General features: G+C 49.4%; 1 protein-coding gene across 6 annotated transcripts in view; it reads left to right on the plus strand.

The window, feature by feature from the left end:
- Positions 1–219: 219 nt before the first annotated feature.
- The window catches only part of VAV2 (vav guanine nucleotide exchange factor 2), a 130,324-nt gene continuing 108,373 nt past the window's right edge, over positions 220–22,170 (plus strand). For 2 of the 6 annotated variants that reach the window (XM_026860381.1, XM_026860382.1), the window contains exons 1-2: positions 221–283; positions 15,123–15,239. In XM_026860381.1, the coding sequence (XP_026716182.1) occupies positions 275–283; positions 15,123–15,239 (126 nt within the window). In that variant the 5' untranslated portion in view covers positions 221–274. Of the gene's footprint in view, positions 284–15,122; positions 15,240–22,170 lie in introns of all 6 variants that reach the window. The other 4 variants (XM_026860383.1, XM_026860380.1, XM_026860387.1 and 1 more) reach the window with 4 other exon arrangements.

Genomic DNA, 22,170 nt, shown 5'->3' on the forward strand with positions numbered 1-22,170 from the left:
TCAGGGGGCCCCGTTGATCTTGTTATACTCCCCAAGTATTAATTTATATAAATATCCAAAGCCTTATTTCCTGTAATCCCTGGGATCTGTTCTCAGTGGTGGTTCTTGCGAGCTGGGGATCTGACCTTTTTAAGCAGCTTTACAAATTAAGTAGCCAGCAGATTAATTTTCAGTGGCCTGTTTTCATCATGTAAAAGAGGGGCCGTTCTGAATCGCTGTAGGAGCTGCACCGTGGCAGTAAATTTTGCCTCTTGAGCTGGGGAAGGAGGGACAAATGTTCAAGGTAAGGTAAAACAGTCGCATCCTCAGGGAGAGGTTTAAAATAAATTGGGGTCAGAAACGCAGCTCTCTCTTAATTCGGTTTAAGCCTCTCCCTGAAGTGAAGGTCGTGGATGGGGAGGCGACACCCAAATCCAGACAGGTTTGGAGTCTGAGCTGTGGCTGCTCAAGTCTGATGCTTGAAACTTTAGGCACCGCTCAACCGCAGAAAGATGTCTTTAATTCACTGTGGCAACAAATCTTTTTTACGCTTTGGGAGACTTTACAGTTAACAGCGTTAATTTTGGCTGGAGTCTCTCGTTAAATTCCACTTTGCAAAAATAACTTGAAATGGTGATTTTTATTTTTTTTTTCTGTGGCATGTTTTCTTCTGGTAGTGTGAATTGGGATAATTGACAAGCTGTAAAATTAAAACAAAGCAAAAGATGGCTTTTGTGGCACGTGCCTTCTCCCTCCTTCCTTTCTCCCAGGAAATAGTCCAGATTCTGCTTTCCTGCAGCTTGCATGGGCTGTGGTTTGTTTTGCTGGGTATCCACCTGGAATTCCCAAAGGAAACCTGCCCTGGTGCTCAGGAGACACTGAAATTAAGGGGGGGATAAAAAAAAAACCCAAACCTGCTCTGTGTAATCTGCTGCAGGAGAGGGAGATGATCACAGAAGAAAGGCAGCTCTGGACTGCGGGCAAGGGGATTTTCTTATTTTGTTCTTAACATGAATCTCGTTAAGGAAGAGCCAATATCCGCTGTGAGTGCTTGATTCTCCAGGAAATTGGAGGGAGCCTGAGGTCTAGCATTGGTAACTCCTCCTCTGCTGGAGGAGACTTTCCCTGAGCTTGGCGGGCGAACTGCTCCGGGGAGCAGCCGGATCACTGCACGGCCTCGGAGCATCAGCCCCGGGTGGCTTCTGTACCACCCCCAGCGAGCCGCAGGTGCGTGGGGATGTGTGCTGGGGTGTCCCCAGCCAGGGAAGGGGACAGCAGCTGGCAGCTCCCACACCAGTTTCTATCCACGTGTCCCAGGATCTCATCACTAAGAAGTTCTGCTGAAGTTCTGCTCGTTGCATGGGTCAAAACAGGGGTTAGAGAGGTGTGGGTTCTGTGGGTGCTTTTAAGGGATGCATTTAGGGGACCTGGCTCCTGCAACAAAGAGTTTAAACTGGGTGCATGGATACTTTGCAGCTTTTCCTTCTGTGCTGTGGCCACTGAATGTGTTTAGGGGTTTGATTTTGTTTGTTTTTTTTTTTTCCAAAAAAGGCTAAAATATCAGCTTTGCCCAGTGACTGGAATCTTACCTCGCTTTAGGGTAGGTAAGAGCAAGTTGGTTTCAAACCTTCCACTCTCTCAACGAAAAGGGGAAAATGATATAGGTGTGGTTGAGTGTCCCAAGACTCGGGGCAGTGGTTCATGAAGTATTCGAGCCCCTGCCAGGCAGGGTTGAAGCACGGGACTGTTTCCCAGTGATACCGTGCTCCTGTATTGCTGTCAGAGGATGGCCGCTGCCTCGGGCACGCGTGCCACACGGCGAGGCACGATGTGCACACCTACGTGTGGAGCTGCTTAGGGCAGGTCTGATCTGCAGTGGCACGGAGCAGTTTTCCAGAACTGGGGTTTCCTCTAATGACAGGGCCAGGGAGTGATGGCTTTTTCTTCTGCTTTTCACCTGGCTTTCATTACAGCCCTAGAGTGATTTGGAACCATGCTTGATATTCTGTAGGAAGGAATTACACCCCTCTCTTCTCTCCAGAAGAGAGAAAAATGCTTCATTGCAATAATAAAGATAAAATACAGTCTCCAATCTTAAAAAAAGCCCAAGCAAAACAGTCGCCATCACAGTAATGCCAATGGGCTCCCCATCCTTCCCTCGATCCGAGTCCATTCTGATTTTTATCTCATGCATACGTTAAATATGATGGTTAACCTTCAGATTTCCTGTCTCAACCTCCCAAGCTTTGTGATACTTACAGTTGCTATTCAGTTAATTAATTTCCTTGCAGTGTTGAAAGGGAGAGGAACTGATACCCTGAATGCAAATCATAAAAGGCAGTATGAGTGTTCTAGGTGGTAAGAAAAATGTGTGTTAATGTCTGTGTTTGCGGATGGGTTTTCCTTTCCTGATACACAGAAATGGATTCGGAGCTATTAGGGGAAAGCCAAGGAGGATTTTTGGGAGCTGCTCTGAAGCCTACTGAAGTCTGTTGAGGACTCGTGGGGGGCTTTTTCTTGATGCCTGCGAAGTTCCGAGTACCCAGTTGTGGTTTTTATCATTTGAAACTGTTTGAAATTTTCTGGTTTGGGGGAGTAGGACGGCAGGAGTTATAGTGCAGGGGGGTTTATCCCAGCTAGTCTCCCTTCACTCTCACTTCCCCTTTACATTTTAGAGTAGGTGATTTGTTTGCTATTTTCTCCTGGGCATGGCTGATAGATGGGTGATACGGGATAGCAGAGGCTCCTCCAGCCAGCCTGGCCCCTCTGTGCAGCGTCGCATCAACAACTCCAGCCTTGTCTGTCTGCCTCCTTCTTTCTTTATAGAAAGCAATCAGGTGGGACAAGCAAGGCTTGCTGTTGCTAAATCAGTGTTGACTGCCTCTGATTTACCATCTCGTTCTTGGGAAAGGGACCCCAAGAGGGGCATGCTCCAGATCAGAGGGGAGGCTCGTCAGCCTCTAGTTCCCTGGGTCTACCTTCTTGTTCTTAAAGAAGGGCTTAATATGTGCTAAGCTGTACTACTAATGAATATCTTAATCAGAAGCACGCAGGCCGTTGCAGCGTGCGTGAAGCTGAGGTGTCTCCTTCAATTTCCTCTCGTTTTGGTGATGACAGAGGCTTTGTGTAATCCAAGCCACTTGGGCTGGGATCAGTCTGGCATGTACCAACGCTATCAAAAGTTCCCGCTCCTTGATGGGCGATGTTCTGGCTCTCATCTCGTGGGCATTGTGGAAATTAATCTTTACAGGGAGCGTGTGCCCGGAGCCCTGGGTCTGCCTTGGCTGTCCTGCAGGCACAGATGCTCAGCAGAGTGCTCCAGGGGCTGGTGTGTGTCTGCACGTGTGCCTGTCTACCCTTGGTCCCTGGATCCGAAACAGAAGCGCTAAGGCAGTTAAGCTATAAAACCTTTTATTTTTCCTTCCATTAAGATTTTTTTAATAACCCGTTTACCCAGAGCAATTTTCTGTGCGTTGCACACGTGTTAGAATCATTCTCGGTCGGCTGTCACCTTTGCAGGCAGTGGTACTCCCTACTCCTGCTTTTGCTGCTCTGTTTCAGCTTCATTTTCTGCAGAAGAAATTTGGAGCTAGAAAACTTGACGAGCCTCAATTAAACCACGGCTAAAAACAAAAGCTCTTCCTGTTCTCCAGCTCACGCTGTTCGCATCCTTGGTTCTTCCCAGCACTGAAACGCAACAAAACATTTATTATTTAAAACAGAGGAAAGGAAGAAGCCCCAAGTGACTCCCAGGGCCTCAGGGCTGCCTGTCCGGTCTCCGTCCCCAAGGACAAGTAGCCTCCGTACGCAGGCTGGCAGAGGCACCCTGGGGCCCCTTTCTCGGCTCTGGCAGCGGCTGGTTCAGCTCCTGCTGCTGCCCAGACAGTAGGTAAGATGCTGGTCTCTTCCCAGTTACCCAGGAGGCTCTGGAAGAGCTGGTCTGTGGTGGCTTGTTCTCTCTTGGCTTGCCAGCAAGGTCTGGCTTGTAATATGTGAGAGTTTCCCTTTGACATTCCTCTTGCCTAAGAGGGTTTGTGGTGCAGGTCTGTCTTTCCTATCTCTTTTTCCACCTGCCTGCTCTTCCCACCTCCCCGTGTCGGGAGCTGGTGACACATGGAGGAGTGACACATGGGTTGGCCAGCCCAGGAGCACCCTCCATGACCCCGTTTCTGTTGCTTTTGGGGGCGAAGGCGGCGCTGAGCTGCTCTGAGACTGCTCCGTCTCCACAGCGAGGAGCTGATGTCGGCGCAGAGCCCCAGCGTGCTGAGGAGCATTGAGAGACCTATTAAATGCACATTGTGGGCTTAATCTTGCAAAATGCAGCTTGGTTTCATATGCTGGTCTGCATCAGTTATCTGTAATGTGAAAAGTAGTGTTCTGGTTTTAATTACTTCTTTAGGAAGAAGCTGGGGGATATCTTTCAGCATCATTACCTGGTGCCATTAAGCAGGGTTTTCTGAGTGTTTGTTGTCTGCTTCTAATAATGCCATCCCGGTCCCCAGTGTGACATTTAGGGACTGTTTTTTTTTTTTCACTGAACCTATTGTCAGCCGCTGGCCTGATTTTTAGCAAGGCTTTGCGAGTAGACAGCAACTCGGGCAACAGTCCAGGAAAGTGTAACGCAGCCCAGGTGTAACGGTGTCAGGGTACGTGTCAGCAGCCGTCACCGTGAGCAGGCTGTCTCCATCCTCTGGGATGTGTAACTCTTCTGCCAGCGCCAGCTACAGCTTCGGGTCCTTCAGTGCTGATCTGGCAGCTGAACTATCATCTCCAGATCTCGTCTGGAGCACAAGGCAGTGCAGCTCTCAACATGATAGAAGTTTGCAGTTGTTCTAGGCCGTTATTTCCTCCGTCGCCAATTTAAAAAGGTAAAAGCTGCGACAACTGCAGCATTGTAAATATTTTTCACGGCTGAGTCTTTGCTTTTCAGTGGTGCTTTCCCTCTGCGTGCTGCGCTGCTCCGGCTTGGTGGGATGAATGTATCAGGAGGTTCGTTTGTTCAGCGCTTCTGCTCCTGGCAGGTAACCTGGCACTTCTTGCAGTGAGGAAAATAACACATTTAGTTGTAATTTCCGAGACTTTCTGAAAGTGAAGTGAGCCTAATTGGAAGCGGGTCACCCTAAATCATGACTGTATGCAGAAAAATTGCGTCTACCCGTGATGAATGAGTACAGGGACATACATACAAGTTCGTGCCAGAAAAGTCTTTTGGGTGTTGGAAGATTGCCATTGATCTGATGGCAGAACTTCTGAAGTAAGATTTCTTGGGATTTCTTAAAAAAAGAAAAAGCGTACAGTGTCTGCAGTGAGACTGGTCCGTGCCTTGCAACGAGGATGTGTCTAACAGTGGCAGCCCGTGGATGGGCTGGAGATATCAATGGGTGTTTAAAATGGGCTCGTATGGGACTCCTATACAATGAGTATAAAAGTGTTTAATTCAACATGTGTGTTTGGTTATTATTTAATAATAGTCTGTTTTGACAGTTTTGCGTAAATGAGATTGGAGTCAGCTACTGCAGGCACCCACCTCGGATCCCATCCCGTGGTTCACTTCTGCCTCCAAAACCTCAGAGCTTGTCCCTTCAGCGTTTATATAGGGCAGCTTGGTTTTACAGAGGCAAAAGCTTGAGTTCTGTGAATTTCTTGAACTAGTCCAGGCTTGCAGGCTACTGCCTGGAGCTTCCTTTCTGGGGTCTGGCCCGAATACTTGATGTGACGAGACTTGATTTCCTGACTTGGCTGCTATTTACTCATCTTTGAGACGTACTGTAGCTGTTCTCATTGCTGTCCTGTCAGAAGTTCATCACGGTCTGATTCCCTGCGTCAGCCTGAAGAGCAGGAGAACAATGACTGCTTGGAAAGTTCTCTGTAAGCGTATCATTGCAGTGTAACACTATATACGGTTACGCAATTACTAATTTTCTTTAACAGCAGCTGAATTCTGCGTTACAATTTGATTGTCATGCTTCAGGTCAAGTCCTGCCTTAAAGCTTTGGGTTGGCCAAAATATTTTGAATTTTCTCTGCTGAAAACTCAGTGCGTGGGAAGGTATCTCATTTCTTGATCAGCTCTAATCATAATTTCTTTTTTACATATCCCATCTTTTATGGTCATGTTTTATGAGTGATGAAGTGTGAGCCCCAGTGAGACAAACATGAGTTTGGGACTTCATGTCAGTAGTAAAAGCCAAAACATCTCTTTTTTTACATTTTTTTTTTCCTTTTTTGTTCCCCCTTTCTTAACTGAGTTCCCCTGACGGAGCTGCATGTCTTCCAGCGAGAGAAGGGCTGGAGTTAATGAGTGTGGAAGGGGACTCTCCATTAAGGGTGCCAAACGTGGGCAGATTGAGCAATCCTTCCAAGCTTTATGTAGTCTCAGATCTTGTTCCTTACTTAAGCCAAATCTGGATTTGGCAGTCTGCTGGTAAATATACCACAGAGACAGCCCAGACCAGGGATGGAGGAGTCAGAGGCTCTCACCCTGGATTGTGTGGGAAAGTTGAAAAAAAACCCCTTTGTTGTATTTGCCCGTGATACTGGTGAGCTCAAAAGATCCAGCTGAGTTTCTCCTCGGAAGCGTGGTGGTGATACCTGGTGGTCTTCTCACACTTACCTGTAGCTCGGGCTGCAAACAGCCTCTGCTCCCTGCCCTGTCCTCCCCTGTCCTGGCAGCCAGTCCCACGTGGCTCTGGGGCAGGCCAGGACCTGCAGAGAAAACTGCTGCTCTGCATTTATTTGTGTTTAGTTGTTGGTTGGTTTTTTTTTTTTTTTTTTTTTTCAAATCTTGATGCATATGGCTACGGAGAGGGTGTCTGGAAGAGCAAGCGTGGGGTCTGGCGCTGTCTGTCGGGCCATTGTGGTTTGGTTTCATCCAAGGGATGTGGGGATGTCACACGGGTCTCTCCTGGGCATCACCACAGCACTGCCAAGGATGCGGCACACCGGTACTGTCCGGGCAGATCACTGGATCAGGAGAGCATCCCAGGAGGGATTTTCACATCGGCAGATGTTGATTTGGGTGACACAAGACCATCAGGGTTGTTTAGGGTCGTTAGGGATGTGTTAGTGCCCCACGCAGTTGGGAAGTCTGTACTCTCCATTCGGCTCCTGAAATGCATCGCTGTTGGGGATGGGTAGCAAAGGCAAAGGGGATATTGCTTCTCATGTGTTCATTTTGTAACAGCAAGAAGTCACATGGCTCAAAGCAGTGATGTCTTCCATACAGGGAAACCTGACATTTCCTCTCTTAGAGGAGCGGGGTTGAAGACCAGGGCCTTCAGTGAGGGTTGTGCCCACTTGGTTTTGCAAGAAGCTCTTGTTATTCCTGGGAATGCCTCTGCAGATCTCTTTCGTAGAGACATCCTAAAAGAGAAATCTCTGAGATACATTCAGCAGCCTGATGCGATGCAGGGGATTTGATTAGGGTTTTCTAAAACCTCAGTGGCAAGGTTTTTGGTTACGTGGACCTCAAACCTGTGCTTGGGGATTGGAGTGGTGCTGAACCTGTTGGACCTGCTGGATTTGGGATGGCTCTGGGCTGTCCAGACCTTTGGTGTTTGAGCAGAGAATTTCAGACCCCAATAAGCATCTCTGATAAAACATTCCCAAGCATTGCAATTAAAGCCCTTACCTTAACGAATCCTGCTCTCTCAGCAGAGCTCGACGTTTGCAGACCTCGGAGGGCTCCACAAAGCAGGGAAGTACTGTCATCAGCTGCAGCTCCGCCGTTTTCTTTGGGAAGTTGCAGCTTCCTTCCGCTCATTTAAAGCCCCTGCGTGCCGCTGGGTGACCCTCCGACAGCGGGACGGACGGACAGAGGCCGAGTGACTGTGCTCTGCCGAGCCAAGCGCTCCCCACGGGATGTGGGGCTGCTGGCTCCCTGCATGGGCTTTAACAAACCTCTCCTGCCGTGCCGCCGGGGAGGGCTCAGCCCGTGGTTTTAAGCTTCAGGGGGGTCATTGCTGCTGTTGGGAGCTTGCCTCAGAGGATACAAGTGTCTGGACTTTCTTTTCCCTCTTCTGGGAATGTTACTTGATCCTTGGGGGATGTTACTCGATCCTTGATCCCTCCTTCAGCCCTGCATTATCGTCTTGGACTCATCAACCATCTGATTGGGGGTTTTATCCACATTTCTGGACTTCTCTTTAATTCTTTTCCATTTCTTTTTATGAAGGAGCATATGTAATGGAGGAAACGAGCCTGGCCGTCCTTGGGGGGAGTTCAGGTGTCAGCAAAACTTTCCTAGGATAAAATAGGACGAGCTCGCACAGCACTCGGCTTGGCCTGCGCAGTGCTGCTTGGCAGGGTGACAGCAGCCCCGCAGGGGACAATGCTGCTGCCCTCACGCAGGCTCCTTCTGCAAGCAGAGAAAGCACAGACGCGGTTGTATTCTGTACATCTTCGGTCTGTGTTTCAGTATGTCACTGGACGTTTTCACATCTCTGACCAGTTGGATTAATCGTGTGACCCTGTGCTCTGTCTCTTGCTCTTCCCACATCCTCTGAACGTCTGCCACCTCGGAGGTGTTTGCCTCCAGTCCTCGCCTGGTTTCAGTAGTTTGTGTCTTGTATGAAATCCAGGAGCTCTGGTTAATGTTTGTGCCCGCTCTGACTTGAGCGTTGCCGAGAGCCATTCCTCTGCCTCTGGGGCTGAGCCTTGTGACTTCAGTGCATTTATTTCATAGGTTAGTCTAGAGCCTGCCCTTGGTTTGTTTGGGGTGGGGTTTTTTTTATTGTTTTTACAATTTTATGTGTATTCCAGCTTCCAGTTCATGAGCTTAATATTGTTATCTGAGAAACCTCTTCCTTTCGAGAGTCTGCACGTCACGATGGGAAGTTCCTGTAAAGAACTGGGAGCTCTTTGCTTGGCCCGTGTGAGAGCGATGATGAGCGAAGGTGTGAGGATGAGCAGGATCAGCGTGGGGCTCGGCAGACAGTCCGTCTGCTGCCAGACAGCCTCCCAGCAGTGCTGCCTGGCTCCCTGTTGTGCTGCTGCTGGGCAAGGTAGAAGCTCCTGGCGAGCTTGTGTGGGAGGTTTGGAGCCTCTCTCAGCTCTGGCTGATGCTTCTCGCTGGGAAGGACCTTTGCTCTCTGCAGGCTTGATTTCCCCTGGTCCTCCCAGTGATGAGCGAAGGGTGTTTGCTGAAAGAAATGGTTGCTCTCCTTCAGGTACTCTCCTAGGGCTAATCCTTCCTTGTGGGTGGATGTGAGTAGAAGAAGCTGTAGGGAGGTCAGCACTCATCAGCATTTTGGGCTCATTAATCAGTCTCACTAAGTGGAATTTGCCCAGCCCGTGAACGCTCTGCGGTAGGAATGTCTCTGAAATGGTTGGGGGGGTGTGTGGAAATAATAACGCTGAATTGTTTGAGAAATAATTTCATTCTCCACTTCTCAATAGATAAATCTGCTGTCCAACAACCTGAAATTTAATCTGTCCATCTAGAGTAATTGATGAGCTGCGACTTGAATCCAAATGGGAAGGGAAATTTTCTGCAGAGATGTTTTGTATCGTTTCTGCGGCTGCTCCTTCCCACCAGAGACAATGGGGCAAAGCATGAGAAGGAACAAAGCCACGGAAGATTTGGTGCTGCTGGTGGCGAGTGATGCAAGCTCCTTTTGTCCTTCTGAGACCTATTACTGCTCCCAAAACTCTCCTGGTAACGCCTTGATGGGGAGGCAAGCTAGACCGGGCAGAGCCATTGGGAGAGGTTAGATAAAGGTTGTGATTTGCGAAATTTTAAACGCAGAGTTACGTTGGCAGCAGCCCCGTGGTTCCTGCTGCGTACTTGGATGCTTTTGGACTTTCTCTCTGCTCTTGACTTTGGAGCAATCAAGGGGAGTGTTGATGCCCCTTTTGCCGTGTTAGAGTAGCGCAGGGGAACTCAGCGTGACTCGGAGATTCATCCTTTGGCTTGTTTGAGAGGTTTGTGCCACAGGATACCCGTTTCCCCACTGACTGTTGAAAACGGTGTGTTTTCTCAATGAGAGACCCTCCCTTCCCCGTTTGCTGGGATAAGCAGACGCTCACAGCTTCCTGTTAGGGACTTACTTTTCGCCTGGTGCTTTTGAGCCGTGCAGGCAGCGAGATAAGAGGAAATCTGACATCACGGTCAGGAAGCGCTAATGAAAGTTCCTTTCGTCATTCGTCAGTGGGTTATCTCGAACGGCAAAGCTGCAGCATTCCTTGCATGCTGCAGGACTCATTTCAAGCCCACGGCTTTGGCCACGGCTCAGCACGTGGCTGCGTGCCCAGCCGCCCAGGGCTATTGTGTGCAGCCCCGGAGCGCTAACCCCCGCCGCTGGCAGCCGCTGCCTCTCCAAAAAGCCCTTTCTGAAAAGCTGTGAGCGGTTGCATGATCCTGCCCTGCTAGACAAAACCATCTACCTCATTTCTGCCCTTTTCCTACATTTTTATCACATTATTAAATGTGCCTTGGAGACTTCTCAAGCCTTGCACCTCCCTCCCTGGTGCCACCCCGGACACAAGGACTAGGGACTGCTCTGGTGCTCATGTGAGCATCCTCCAGATCCCACCTTGGGCAGTTTGGTTGTTGAGCAGATGCTGCCTGCGTTCCCCAGCTTTTTCCCTGCCTCTTTGCCATCTCCCTTTAGCAGCTCTGGTGGGAGGCAGGAACGCACGTGCCTTTCCAGCCTGCGATCATCTCTGCAGAGGTTGGGGGACAGTTTCCAACCTCACCCCAGCGTGCTTGAGTAGTTGGATCTTTTCTGATGAATTTGCATCAGAAATAGCTGCTGTCTAGTCAGCACAGGTGCCACGGGTGCCCAGTCATATGGGGACCACAGGGAGGGGTGGCGGTAACTAAAATGGGGCATGAGGAGGAGCGTGGTGCTGAGCTGCCGTGCGCCCTCCCACAGGCTCCCTTCCCACCCCCACAGCTGTAGTTTCCACTGCAGAAACATCTGACCTGCCCTTCCCACCCGGGGTGTGGGAGCAGAGCTTTGGGGTGGCTGGGCACGTCCCCACTAAGCTCCCAGTGTCCCTGTGCAAAATGGAGTTATCCCGAGTACCAAATTTTCCCTTTCTTCATCTCCACCAAAAGCTTCTCCGATGCATTTATAAGTTTGAAGGAGTTTCTGAGTTGCACTGAGAACTTGGCAGCAACAACCTTTCTGCGTGGAGTGATCATTCAAGGAGTCTCTAAACTTACTGAATTCAATGAAACAAATTATCCCATGAAAACCTGCTGTAAATAAATGTCCCAGAATCTACCGAGGAGTTCCCAGTGTGTCTCAAATTGCTGGGGGCCGCTCGCTGCCCTGCATGCAGGAGGGTGGCTGCGGTTCTGCCCAAATTGCAGCTGCCTCTTTGCAGAAGCGAGTTCCTGCCAAACTGGGGCAGGACGGGTGGTGGCTGAGAGCAGTTTATTCACTTTAAGGCATGGCAGAGTGTTTAAAAATAAGCAAAGCTGTTCTGAAACTCGTTGAGCGCAGGTGGCGGAGCCTTTCTGCTGTGACGGCGGCAGGGGCCGGGCTGTCGCCTCTCTGTAGTGCTGGTTCCGTGCAAACCTCAGAGGATCAGGTCAGAGCTGACCACAGACTTTTCTTGTCTATCGGCAGGCTTTGCAGTGTTTTGTTTTACTGGATGAATTTCTTGCTCCCTGTGGTACAGTCCCATCCCTGCCCCTATCGACTCTTCGCGCTGACTTTAATGATTTCCCTCTCTGAAGCGCCTTGGTTGGGCTTTGCAGTGCCCAAAGCTCCCCCCACGCCGAGGACTTGTGCTGGGGCTGCTTTTGGAGCCCAGGAGATGCTGGTATCTGCAGAAATTGCTGTGGTCTCTGGGATTTATTTCCAGAACTGAGCATCCTGGTTGCTGGTGGTGTCTGTCCCCGGAGGTGATGGCTGGTGGGTACCGAGGCTGGTTTGGGTGCAGGGGAGGGTGATGGCAGGACTCAGGACGTGCCACGCTTGGGCACCCGCTGGCCCCTGCACCAGAGGAGATGGCAGGACCCTGCTTCAGCGCTGGTCTCGCTCGAAGTGTATAAATGACAGCATTGATTTTGGGCCTGGCAGGTGGTGAATGAGCCCCATGGAGAACATCGATTTCTCTCTCTCTTTCTCCTGTGGAGTGTTTACTTGTCCAAAGGTGTGATTGACTGGTAAATAAAATGACCTCGGCACAGCTCATATGCAATTGCAGCTAATTCTAACGTGTGGCCGTTGAGTAACACTATTAAGCCAACAATTCATGATCTTCCATCGACAGCAAACCAACCTCGAAACAGCTGTGAGCAAAAGCGCGAGAAGATATTTTGCGGATTGGTGAGAGGCACCCGGCGCAGGAGCAAACTGTGCCACGAACACCCACACGGGGGTTGTACCCACCCTGACCTCTTGGGCGTGAAGAGTGGGGCTAACGCCTACCTTGTTGTCATCCCGAGTGGCGGCTTTTCTTGCAGGTCATGTGGTGGCCTCGCTGGTGGAGCGGGACCGTGGTGCTGCTGCCTTGGTTTACATCAAGGCCGTTTCAACAACTCTTTAAATAGATTATTGGCTTCTTCCTTGATATCATCTGCCTGCCCTCGGCGACCTGCAGGCTGCGTGGTGGCCATGCCTGATGGCTTTTTGCAGACATCACCCGGGGCTGTGGGAAGGGCAGTGGCACTGCTGCGGGGGCCTCGTGCTCTTTTAGTGGCTGGTGGCGAGATGGCACCTGGATTTGAATGGGACGAGCAGTCAGCTGGATGCAGGTGATGATGTCGAACGGCGTGGTTGGCCTCGTCCTTTCTCACCGGGGCCAAGCTGAGATGGGGGATAGCTCAGCCTAATCTAAACTCGCTCCCTGCTGGAAATGCTGTCAGGACGAGACATCCGTTTGCTTGGATGTGTGATCTCTCTGCCATCCTTCAGAAACAAGGTAGCGTGAGCTTTGAGCTTTTCAGGAATTCGAACCACAAAACGCACCGTGCAGAGGGTCCGGGTTTTCACACCTCTCGGGTGCCTTGTGCTTGGCTGAACGTCGGCGCTGTGAAAGTCTTTCCCGAGCACTTGAGCCTTCGTTGCTGCCCCGGCCTTGGGGTGAGCGGGAGGTGGGGAGTGAATGCTACAGAAAGGCAGGGCAGTTCTGCGGGGAAAGCTCGCATCTTGCTGTGTCTAATTATGGCTATAACCTGTGTCGTTAACTTTCGAAACTGGAGGCTTAAAAGGATTTAAAATAGACGCGTGCTAGAAATTTGAAATCAATGAGACTGCAGTGCAACAGAAAAAAAACACCCCAGCTGCAATCAGCCACTTTGCCCAGGGTGTAAATTCTTGCGGAGACCCAGAAGATAAAGTTATGAAATAACCTGTATTGGTGAGGGAGGTTGTAAAGCAATTCTAAAAAAAACCCCACCTCTCAGTCTAGACGGATTATATTTATGGCAGTGTTTATGTGAGATAGAGGAATGCCCTAGAAAAACAGAATTGTTTTCAATTTCTGCCTCTGGCACTTGCTTGTCTAATGAGAAGGCTCTGATGTGATGGGAATGTCCTGGGCTGGGGGAGCTCTGCTGTCGCTCAGGAGAGGGGGCTGCAATGGGGGAGAAGGGTAAAAAGGTTATTTCTTTCTTTGTGTAGGTGAAACAGCCTGTTGTTAATGAGGTGGTTTTGCTAATCCGTCGCCACAAACCTCATGTATAATCCCAAATGCAGTGATAACAACAAGCTGCATCGCGGTTGTGTCTGTGGAGATAGGATGGCCCCAAAGACTCTGCTTCTCTCCTTTTAATTAAAAGAAAATTAAGCTATTTTATTTTGCTCTAAATTCTTGGTGACGTTTGCAAGCAGTGTTTTTTGCATGGTGTTGCTTTGATGACAATTTGGGGAGCAGACAGAGTTCCATGTGAGAAAAACCACGCTGACCAAACCCACCCCGAGGCAGCGTGTGCATCTTGTGCCTGTTTATCATGTGGGGATGATTCACCCCTTTAATGCGTTGATTTCCTTAGAATTCGAACATGTTTGTTACATTTTTGTGAGGAGTTTGCTGGGGAAAAAAAAAAAAAAAAGAGTTGTTTAAAACCGCAGCAGTAAGTTGAAGGTATTTAGTGGGATAGCGTGAGGATGCAGAAAGAAGAGTCACTCAGAGTGAGTTGCTCAGCCGAGTCACTCCATCCTGATGGCTGTAGTAGGTGATGCAGCCACAAAAATAAAGCACATTTTGATTCTTCTCATTTTAGCCCTTGTGCTGCCAGGCGTCACCATTGGAGCGAGACTGTCTGAAGTCCCCAGACTTCAAAATCCTCAACCCTAGCCAACAAATGACCAATGACTGCTACAGTCAAAGAAGGGATTTTCTTAAAAGAGAAACATGATGTTGCTTTGTCAGTTGAGCTATCTGAATAACCGAGGGTGGTCCCTAGAGGGGTGGGATTTCTGCCTCTTCAAGTGGGCTAAGACTAGAGATGAGCAAAGCTTTGTGGAAATAGTCCCAGGGATTGCCCTGGACTTGAGAACAGGTTCTGAGCTGCGTCAAGGGCAGCTGGAAACGGGCTGGCTGATACTCCGGGGGTCTGTTAGTGTTCGTGGTGCCTGCAGCATCCGGGGGGTGAGAGGGTAAGGGAGCAAATCTTACTTGAATATGTTGTCAGCTGCTTCAGACCCTAAAGCAAAAAAAAAAAAAACAAAACCAAAAACCAACTCTAATTTTCACTGTCCCAATCTTTGTTTGGAATGTGTGTGTACGTGAACGTGTACGGATGTGCAGCAGGATGTACAGTAAGCACAGTAACGTGTCACTTCTGTAGGGAACCAAATGGGATCATGCTGGAAATGGTTAAAAGTTCAACACTGGGCTTCTGTAGAACATCAGCTGTAATTTATATTGGGCTTTGACCTTGAAAGGGAAATGTCCTGGCTTGAGTTTTCCAGCCCTTCTGCAATGTTACCTTATGTGAAACTTGTTTTTGAAAAGGGCGTTTGTTTCTGGTGCGCAGCTGAGAACACAGGAGTCCTCACAGGGCACCAGGAGTCTGACATCTTCAGTAACAACAAATAAACTAAATCGTGGCTTTTCAGTGCAAGTTTCTGAGTCCCTGTTAACTTCTCTCGCATGTGAATTTAACTCAGTAAATCTCAGTTAAAATTTGTGCCTGTCTTGCTCACTGTTCCCTCCCTTTCTTTTTTTTTTTTTTGTTCCCCTCAGTTTCTCTGTTTGAAGAACATCCGAACCTTCCTAAAAGTGTGTCACGACAAATTCGGGTTACGAAACAGCGATCTGTTCGATCCCTTTGACCTCTTCGATGTACGGGATTTTGGAAAGGTAAGAGTTAACTCCCCAGCTCCTGGGAAATGATGGTGCTGGCACCAGGGCGGTTCTCCGGATTTGTGCTGCAGGTTTTGGATAAAATAGGAAGGGTTTGTGGTTTTCTGAGCAGCTTTTGCACCCTTAACCCATGTGCTGGGCACCTCTTCTCCTGTTCTTGTGGTAGCCTGCGTGTGTAGGGTTTGATTCTGCTGTGTCTTTAGTGGAGGGAGATCAAGCCTTCAAGTTTTCTTCTTTAGATTATAATGCTCTAAATTACATAAAAAAATATTTATTGGGGGAGGAATCGAAATATCAGTGTGTTCCTCTCGGGCGTTCCTAGGTTCCTAGGCTGTGTGTGTGCAGTCTGTCACCTAGGTGGGAGAGGAGAGAGTGTGTTTTTGTGTTTTGCCGTAATTGATGGGTGGCACCGAACGCTGAATGAGACCCAGCTGCAAGGGAGGAAAATCCGACCTGATTTTGACAAGTGGCTGTTGCTCTGATAGCCTGGCTTTTGACGGGAACAGGATCAGGGCTGTGCTGTTACTCTGATGGATACCGGCCTCAGAGAAGCTATTACACAGGACAATTGCTATATTCTTCAGCGGAAAAGGTGTTAAAAGATTTATTAAAGCTCCCTATTGTTTTACCTTTCTCGTGCTACCAGACATAAGCTGCTGGAAGGCATCTTCTCCTCTGATTATCCAAAGAGTAGATTTTCACTGCTGATGGGGATATATTATTTGATATTTATTGCCTAATTTATTTCTGGACCATTATCTGGAATGCGCAATTGCAGGGGCTTGTTTTATGAATTTTTTTTTGATTTATGAAATACAAGAAGGCCTTTGTTGTTCTGGGAATATGAATGCACAGAAGGAACCTTTTGGGCTGAGGAAAGAACCGCTGCTAATTAAAAATGCTGCTTTATCATCACATTGTCTCTTGCTCTGTGCTGTTTCAAATTGCCGAAGACGCCTTTTAATAGAGTCTGGCATTAAACACTGCTGGAACATGTCAGCTGAACACAGTTTGGTTTCCTTTTTGGTCTGGTTAGGGATCAGCTATTCCCTCCTCCTGGTTCACTTTTTGCCGGGACATTTGGGTTTGTGACTTGGAAGGGGAGATGGTTTGTCATTCCCTCTTACCTCATAACAATTTATATTTTTTTAGGAGACTTTGGAAAGAAACTTGTCATAAGCTTCCAAGAAATCCAAATGTACTTTATTGCCTGGATCTTGCTTATTTTCATGTGTATCATCATCCTCAAAGATGTGGGAGGCGTAAATTCTGTATGCAAAAACCTCCCTGATCTTTTCCCAATGCAGGTTTTTTTTTTTTTTTTAATCAGTTTGGTGGAGGTATCAGCTGTTCAGGTCTGCACCACCCTAAAAATCCCTCTGGAAGCCTGTCAAAACATCCCCATTGTCTTTGCCACCTTTCATTCCCACATTATCCTCAGATCTGTGTTCAACAGTGGCAAAGCAAATAAACAGGGAAAAATCTGCTGTTGACCAAAGCGCCTTTCCGTTTTGAGTCAGAGGGAGAGCAAAAGGCGTCTCTAATCCACATTTCCACGGGCCAAACACAGACTTCATGCACAAAAAATTCTTCCTGAAGCTATTCATTCCTCAGATCAATAGTGTTTTTTGGTTACAAGACACTTTACGCTGTGTAGGAGACTTTTCTGAAGAGAGCACAGTAGCAGTGGACCGTTTAATTACATAGAAACCTTGGTGGAGTGGTGTTGGGTGTTTCCTTTCTGGATGCCACTTAAGTAGTTCTTTCTCTCCTCCAAACCAGAATGCTGGTAAGACAGCAATTACTGGTAGCATTTAGGTTTGCTGTAGTGTAATCACCAAGTAGAAAGGCAGGGGCTTGCGTTTATGTGGTGCCAACATATATGTAAAGGGCTTGTCCTTAGGAATCTGTAGGGTCCTTCAAGGTTTCTTAGCGTAAGAAAAACATTAGTGCTTTAGAAGAGAAAGAAAAATCAGATCCCTTGGGCTTGCCTTGACCAGCTGGTGTTCTGAGAGAGGTTTCCATAGCTCCCTTTGGCTTCTGAGCCAGGGCTTCGTCAAGGAGGATCAGTGGAGCCTCCTCCGAAGGAGAAAGTGTGGTTGAGGGGATGCTCAAGTCCAGCAATGTGAGATTTCATCCCTGGTTTTGCTACTTCCTTGAGTTTTAAGCTTGGGAAGTCACCTCTTCCTTACTGTCACCAGGATAACAGCTGGTGAAATGGGATCGTGAACCATGTGGGCTTCTCCGGCCGAAATCCCTGTGGAGCTGAAAAGCTCCGTCTCTGCCTTTGTGGGATGTTGGGTAATTGGCAAGCGCAGAGGCTTTTGCCAGATAGATGTGTCACGTTTCTTGTAATCTGGGTTGCAGTGTTTCCCAGTTACCCGAGGGAGTCGAAAGGGCAGTTTAAATTGCTCACAGCCAGTTTATTTTCCCAATGTCCAGTTGTTAAGCAGTCCCGCAGTGACGAGGGACATGCTGCGTTTCACGACAGAGATTTCCCAAAGTGACCCGAGATGCTGACCTTCATTTCTATCTGTGCCTCTTTAAGACACCTTAAAGGAATATATTGTTTTCTACAAGTTGTTTTTTTTTGTTGTTGTTGTTGTTTTAAATCGTAACCCTCTTAAAACGACTTGCAGAAGCGTTTCGCTGACTGCGTCTGCTGCAGGATGCAGGAGCAGCGCAGCGTAGCGTGCGGTGCTTCAAGGAAGAAAACCCCCGTTAATATTGCGGCATCCCCAGTTAGGGTCTGATCTTGCAAGAGTGAGCACTGGGGTCCTCTGCAGGGGTGCTGTGCCCAGTCTTTATTAGTACTGCCTGGCTCCTAAAAAAAAGAAATAAAATAAAAAGCCAGTGCTCCTGTACGGTGTGCTGTTGTACGGTGCTTCGTGCGCATTTAATAGCAGCGATGGTATAAAATGTAACTCTGATTGGACTTGCTAATTTATTGGCACCAGCTATAATGAGATAAAATGTACATAAATATGGATTAAACTCTTTATCACTCTATTAGTCAGCATGATGGTAGCAAGGTTCATTAAAGGGAGTTACTCATTTTCAGTAACTTGCAGTAATGTACTTTTTTTTTTTTTTTAGAAATATAGCTCAAATATTCATAAACCTGTGGAGCGTGCCATTTATTAGCCTCCCACTCTTTTCCCTTCTCCTGACATGTATTTAATTGTCCCGAATTTCTTTTGAAGTTCCTGCACTGTTTGAAAAAAGCTTTTTTTGTGAGACCAGGGGTCTTTCCTACCCTGACCCACAGATGCAAAATGATTCTTGTTCTAAAAATGAAAAAGGGAAGCGGCTTACAGGTCAGCTGAAAAATGAGGAGATATTGATACTGAGATTAAAGGGGTGTTTTTCACTCTGTTGATTCTGGTCCGGAGGTTGACGAGAACTGCACCAACCTCACAGCTCGAGCAGGGCTCAGAGGGAGGGAGGGTCTGGATCAATCCTCCCTCTCAATTAATTGAATCCACGGAGGTTCGCAGGCACGTGTGACGTGCGGGTGGCTGACAGAGGACATGTACGTGGCTTGTCTTGTGTGTCTGAAGTGCTGGGGAGGAGCCGTGAGCGGTGGGGAGGGTGGCCCTGAGCACGGCACGCTCCGGCCGCGGCACCAAGAGCCGCCGAGCTGGTGGGAGAGGACGGGAGAGCTGCCAAAGAGGGGGGGGTGCTGGTACTATCAGGGTCAGTGGTGGGTGCCCTCTGTAAAACACTTGCATCTTCAGAATAACTTTTGATGTAAAGGTGTCCCCTTCTTGCTGCTGATGAGCCAGCGTGGAGAGCTCTTGGAAAGCCCTGGAGGGATCCGGGCTCTCCTTGCCAGATGCTGTTGCGGATTTATCCCAAATTCATCACCAGCACCCTGCGGTTGGAGAAGCTGCACAAGGAGAGGTCCCACCATCGGGACAGGGGGCTGGGAGAGCTGTGAAGGGGCTCAGCTGCACCATCCCCTTGTCCCTCTCTGACATACACACACCCCCCCCACACTCTTGCCCAGAGAGTCAGAAATCGGAGTTTTCTGCTTGGTTTCAGATAGGAGGGTGGGAGGCGTTGTCAGAATTATTTAAGGGATTAATAACCAAGAGTTGGTGGTTTCTGTTTCTCTGCTGAGAATTTCCCCTCCTCCATCATCTCTAATCTCACATACAAGTCGGTATCCCTGCAGCAGTATTTTAAAGGGTGCCTTTTTAACTTAGTTCGGGCCTATAAAGAGGAGAAAGGAGGAAATTTATATGAAATCATTTAGGAAGCTGAACATTGCAAGGCTTCCAGATGAATGGCTGCATTTTGGTGCCGTAACAAAGCAAGGCCAGTGCCTGCCCTCCCCAGCTGACCCGCTGGTGGTGGGAGCAGCCCTTTTTTTTTTTTTTTTTTTTTTGCCCCCCCCCCGACCTCTTATAACCAAGACCAAATAAAGAGCAATGCATTTTTCCATGTGCAGCGCCGCGTGCATGAAGCGATAGCGGCCGGGAGCGGAGCGTAGGGCAGTGCCACAGGCAGCTCCGCGATGCTGGGGCTGGCGGCTGTGCCTCGCCTCCTGCTTATCTCCAGATCCTCCCCGAGACCGGGCAGCTGGACAAGACCCCCTCCCGTGTCGTGTTCCTCGGTGCCAGTTACTCGCACGGTTGGATGTGTGTCAAGAAAGGGATCCTATCGCAGAGGAAAACGTTTCTACTTGCTGTATAACACGCACAGTGCGTGTGCAGCGGGTGGGGTAGGAAGTGAAAAGAATTCTCCTACAGAAGGGCATGTGTGTGTATATATATATTTTTTTTTTTTTTTAATTCCCAGGAGAGCAGTAGAGTAACCGGTTTGCAAAGAGAATTATATGTGTGATTGCACTCAAGAAACCAGGAACCTGCTTAACCCTTTGCCTGCCCGGCACTTGCTGTGGCATTGTCCCCACTGAAGAAGGGTCTGTGGGTGCCCCCTGAGTCCATGGTGTCCCTTGTGCCTCCTTCCCACGTGCCTGTGCAGAGCAGTACAGCTTCTGCGGGGCAATATTGTGCTTTATGGACCTCTGCTGTGCCTTTGACCGAGGGTGCGTTGTCAACAAGCTGAAAATTCCCTGAAACTTTGATGCTGCCCACAGGGTTTTGCCCAGAGCCCTTGGGTGCTGCAGTCCTTGCCTTGAGGGATAAACCCCAGCTCTGGGAAGCATATAAGAGCATGGAGGAGGCAGCCCTGAGGGGATGTGTCATGCCTGTGGCCTTGTGGCATGCCCCTGCAGGGACATCACCACCTGCCAGTTGATGATTAACTCCCTGGCTGCGGGCAGGAGCTCTGGGTGATCTTTGGTCCCTCCTGTGCTGGCTGGCATGTTGCTCAGCGCTGGCATTAGGTCAGCGGCTGTGTGGCCACCCGTGTTTTAAATGGCTTTGTTGGAATTGTATTGGAGACTTGGATGTTGGGATGAATGCTGCAAATAGCAAAAGCAGGCTGGAACAGCATGGGTTGGGTTTATTCCACCACCACCCCCATACCTTTTGCCAGCTCGAGGGTTCATCTGGGCTTGGGGGCCGCTTGTCTCACACACCTTACCTACCGAGCTCTGTATTGCCCGTGACTCTGCTGTGGTGCAGGTTAGTCTCAGGTGATGCTCTTGGATGTGGGGTGATGCTGGGACCCTCGTCCCACTCCCTGGTTCCCTGAGGCCATCAGATGCAGTTTGTTAGCAGGTGCAGTGTGTCCAGCAGATGTTTTCAGCCGGGATGCTGAAATTGTATACAGGAAACCCTGATGCTGAACTTCCCTAAAACACAGGACAAATGAATTACAGATCTCTGTGGCTAGTCAAGTGTGTACCAGCCAGTGCTTTCTGCTGCGTGGTGCCGTGCCATGCACAGGACTGTTACCCAGGCAGTGTTTGCCACGAGGGATGTGGTAGGTGCTGCCACGCCTCTAGTAATGTACATTTTTAGGCTCCAAATCCTGGAAGTTTCTCCCTGCTCTGCTATGAATATTGCCCTGAAATATCTGGTAGATTGTGAATCTTCCTAGCTGCCTGTCGCAGTTAATGTCGAAAGGGCCACGCTGGGGTATTTTGTGGTCTTCGGGGGGCCAGTAACAGCACACAGCCTTAAATTGTGCCTAGGCAACAAGTTGCTGATAAAATGCAGTTAGTCTTTCACTGCACCCTAAAGCAATCCCCTCTGTGAAACACCGGGGCTTTACCCGCCCAGGCAGGGTAGCTGGAAGCTGGACCCCTGAGCTGTGGCCCTGGTGTCACCTCCTGTCCCGACGGCTGAAATGAGAGACGACACGCCGTGGGAGAAGGGTCTCCCGCTGTGGGAGAAGGGTCTCTGCGTACAGCTGGCTTTTTCTGGGTGGGATGTTGGTGTGGCTGCAAGCAGACACCCCCTCTCGCCCAGGGTCTCTGGTGACTGGGGCTGGGTTCTCTGCAAAGAAACGCTTTGCAGCATCAGACCCGCTCCTGCGGTTCCCCAGCCCGGAGCGACGTTCAGGGCTGTTGGCTGGGAGCCCCCGGGGGCTTTTGCCAAGCCACCGTAGCAGGGAGCTTTCCCAGGGTAATGCTTTGCTCCTCGCCGAGGGCTTTGTGCATCATGCGTGAACACGGTGGTGGGAGTTACTGCCGTTGGCAGAGCTGCTTTGATTTTGGGGTGCGTGGAGGAGAGGTGCTGGGAGGCCTTTGGCACATGCACGTGGGATCGTGAGGCTCGCACCGTCCGTGGGCTTGGGGGCCTGGTGTCCTGGCAGAGCAGATGAAAATCGAGTGCCCCCTCAGTCAGTTTGCAGATGACGCCCAGTTGGGTGGGAGTGTTGATCAGCTCGAGGGTGGGGAGGCTCTGCAGAGACCTGGCCAGGCTGGAGCGCTGGGCTGAGCCCAACTGGGGGAGTTTCACTAAGGGCAAATGCCGGGGGCTGCCCTTGGGCCACAACAACCCCCAGCAGGGCT

This window comes from Athene cunicularia (genome assembly GCF_003259725.1).
Source record: "Athene cunicularia isolate RWA chromosome 17 unlocalized genomic scaffold, athCun1 chr17_part1, whole genome shotgun sequence".
In the NCBI taxonomy this organism is placed as follows: Eukaryota; Metazoa; Chordata; class Aves; order Strigiformes; family Strigidae; genus Athene; species Athene cunicularia.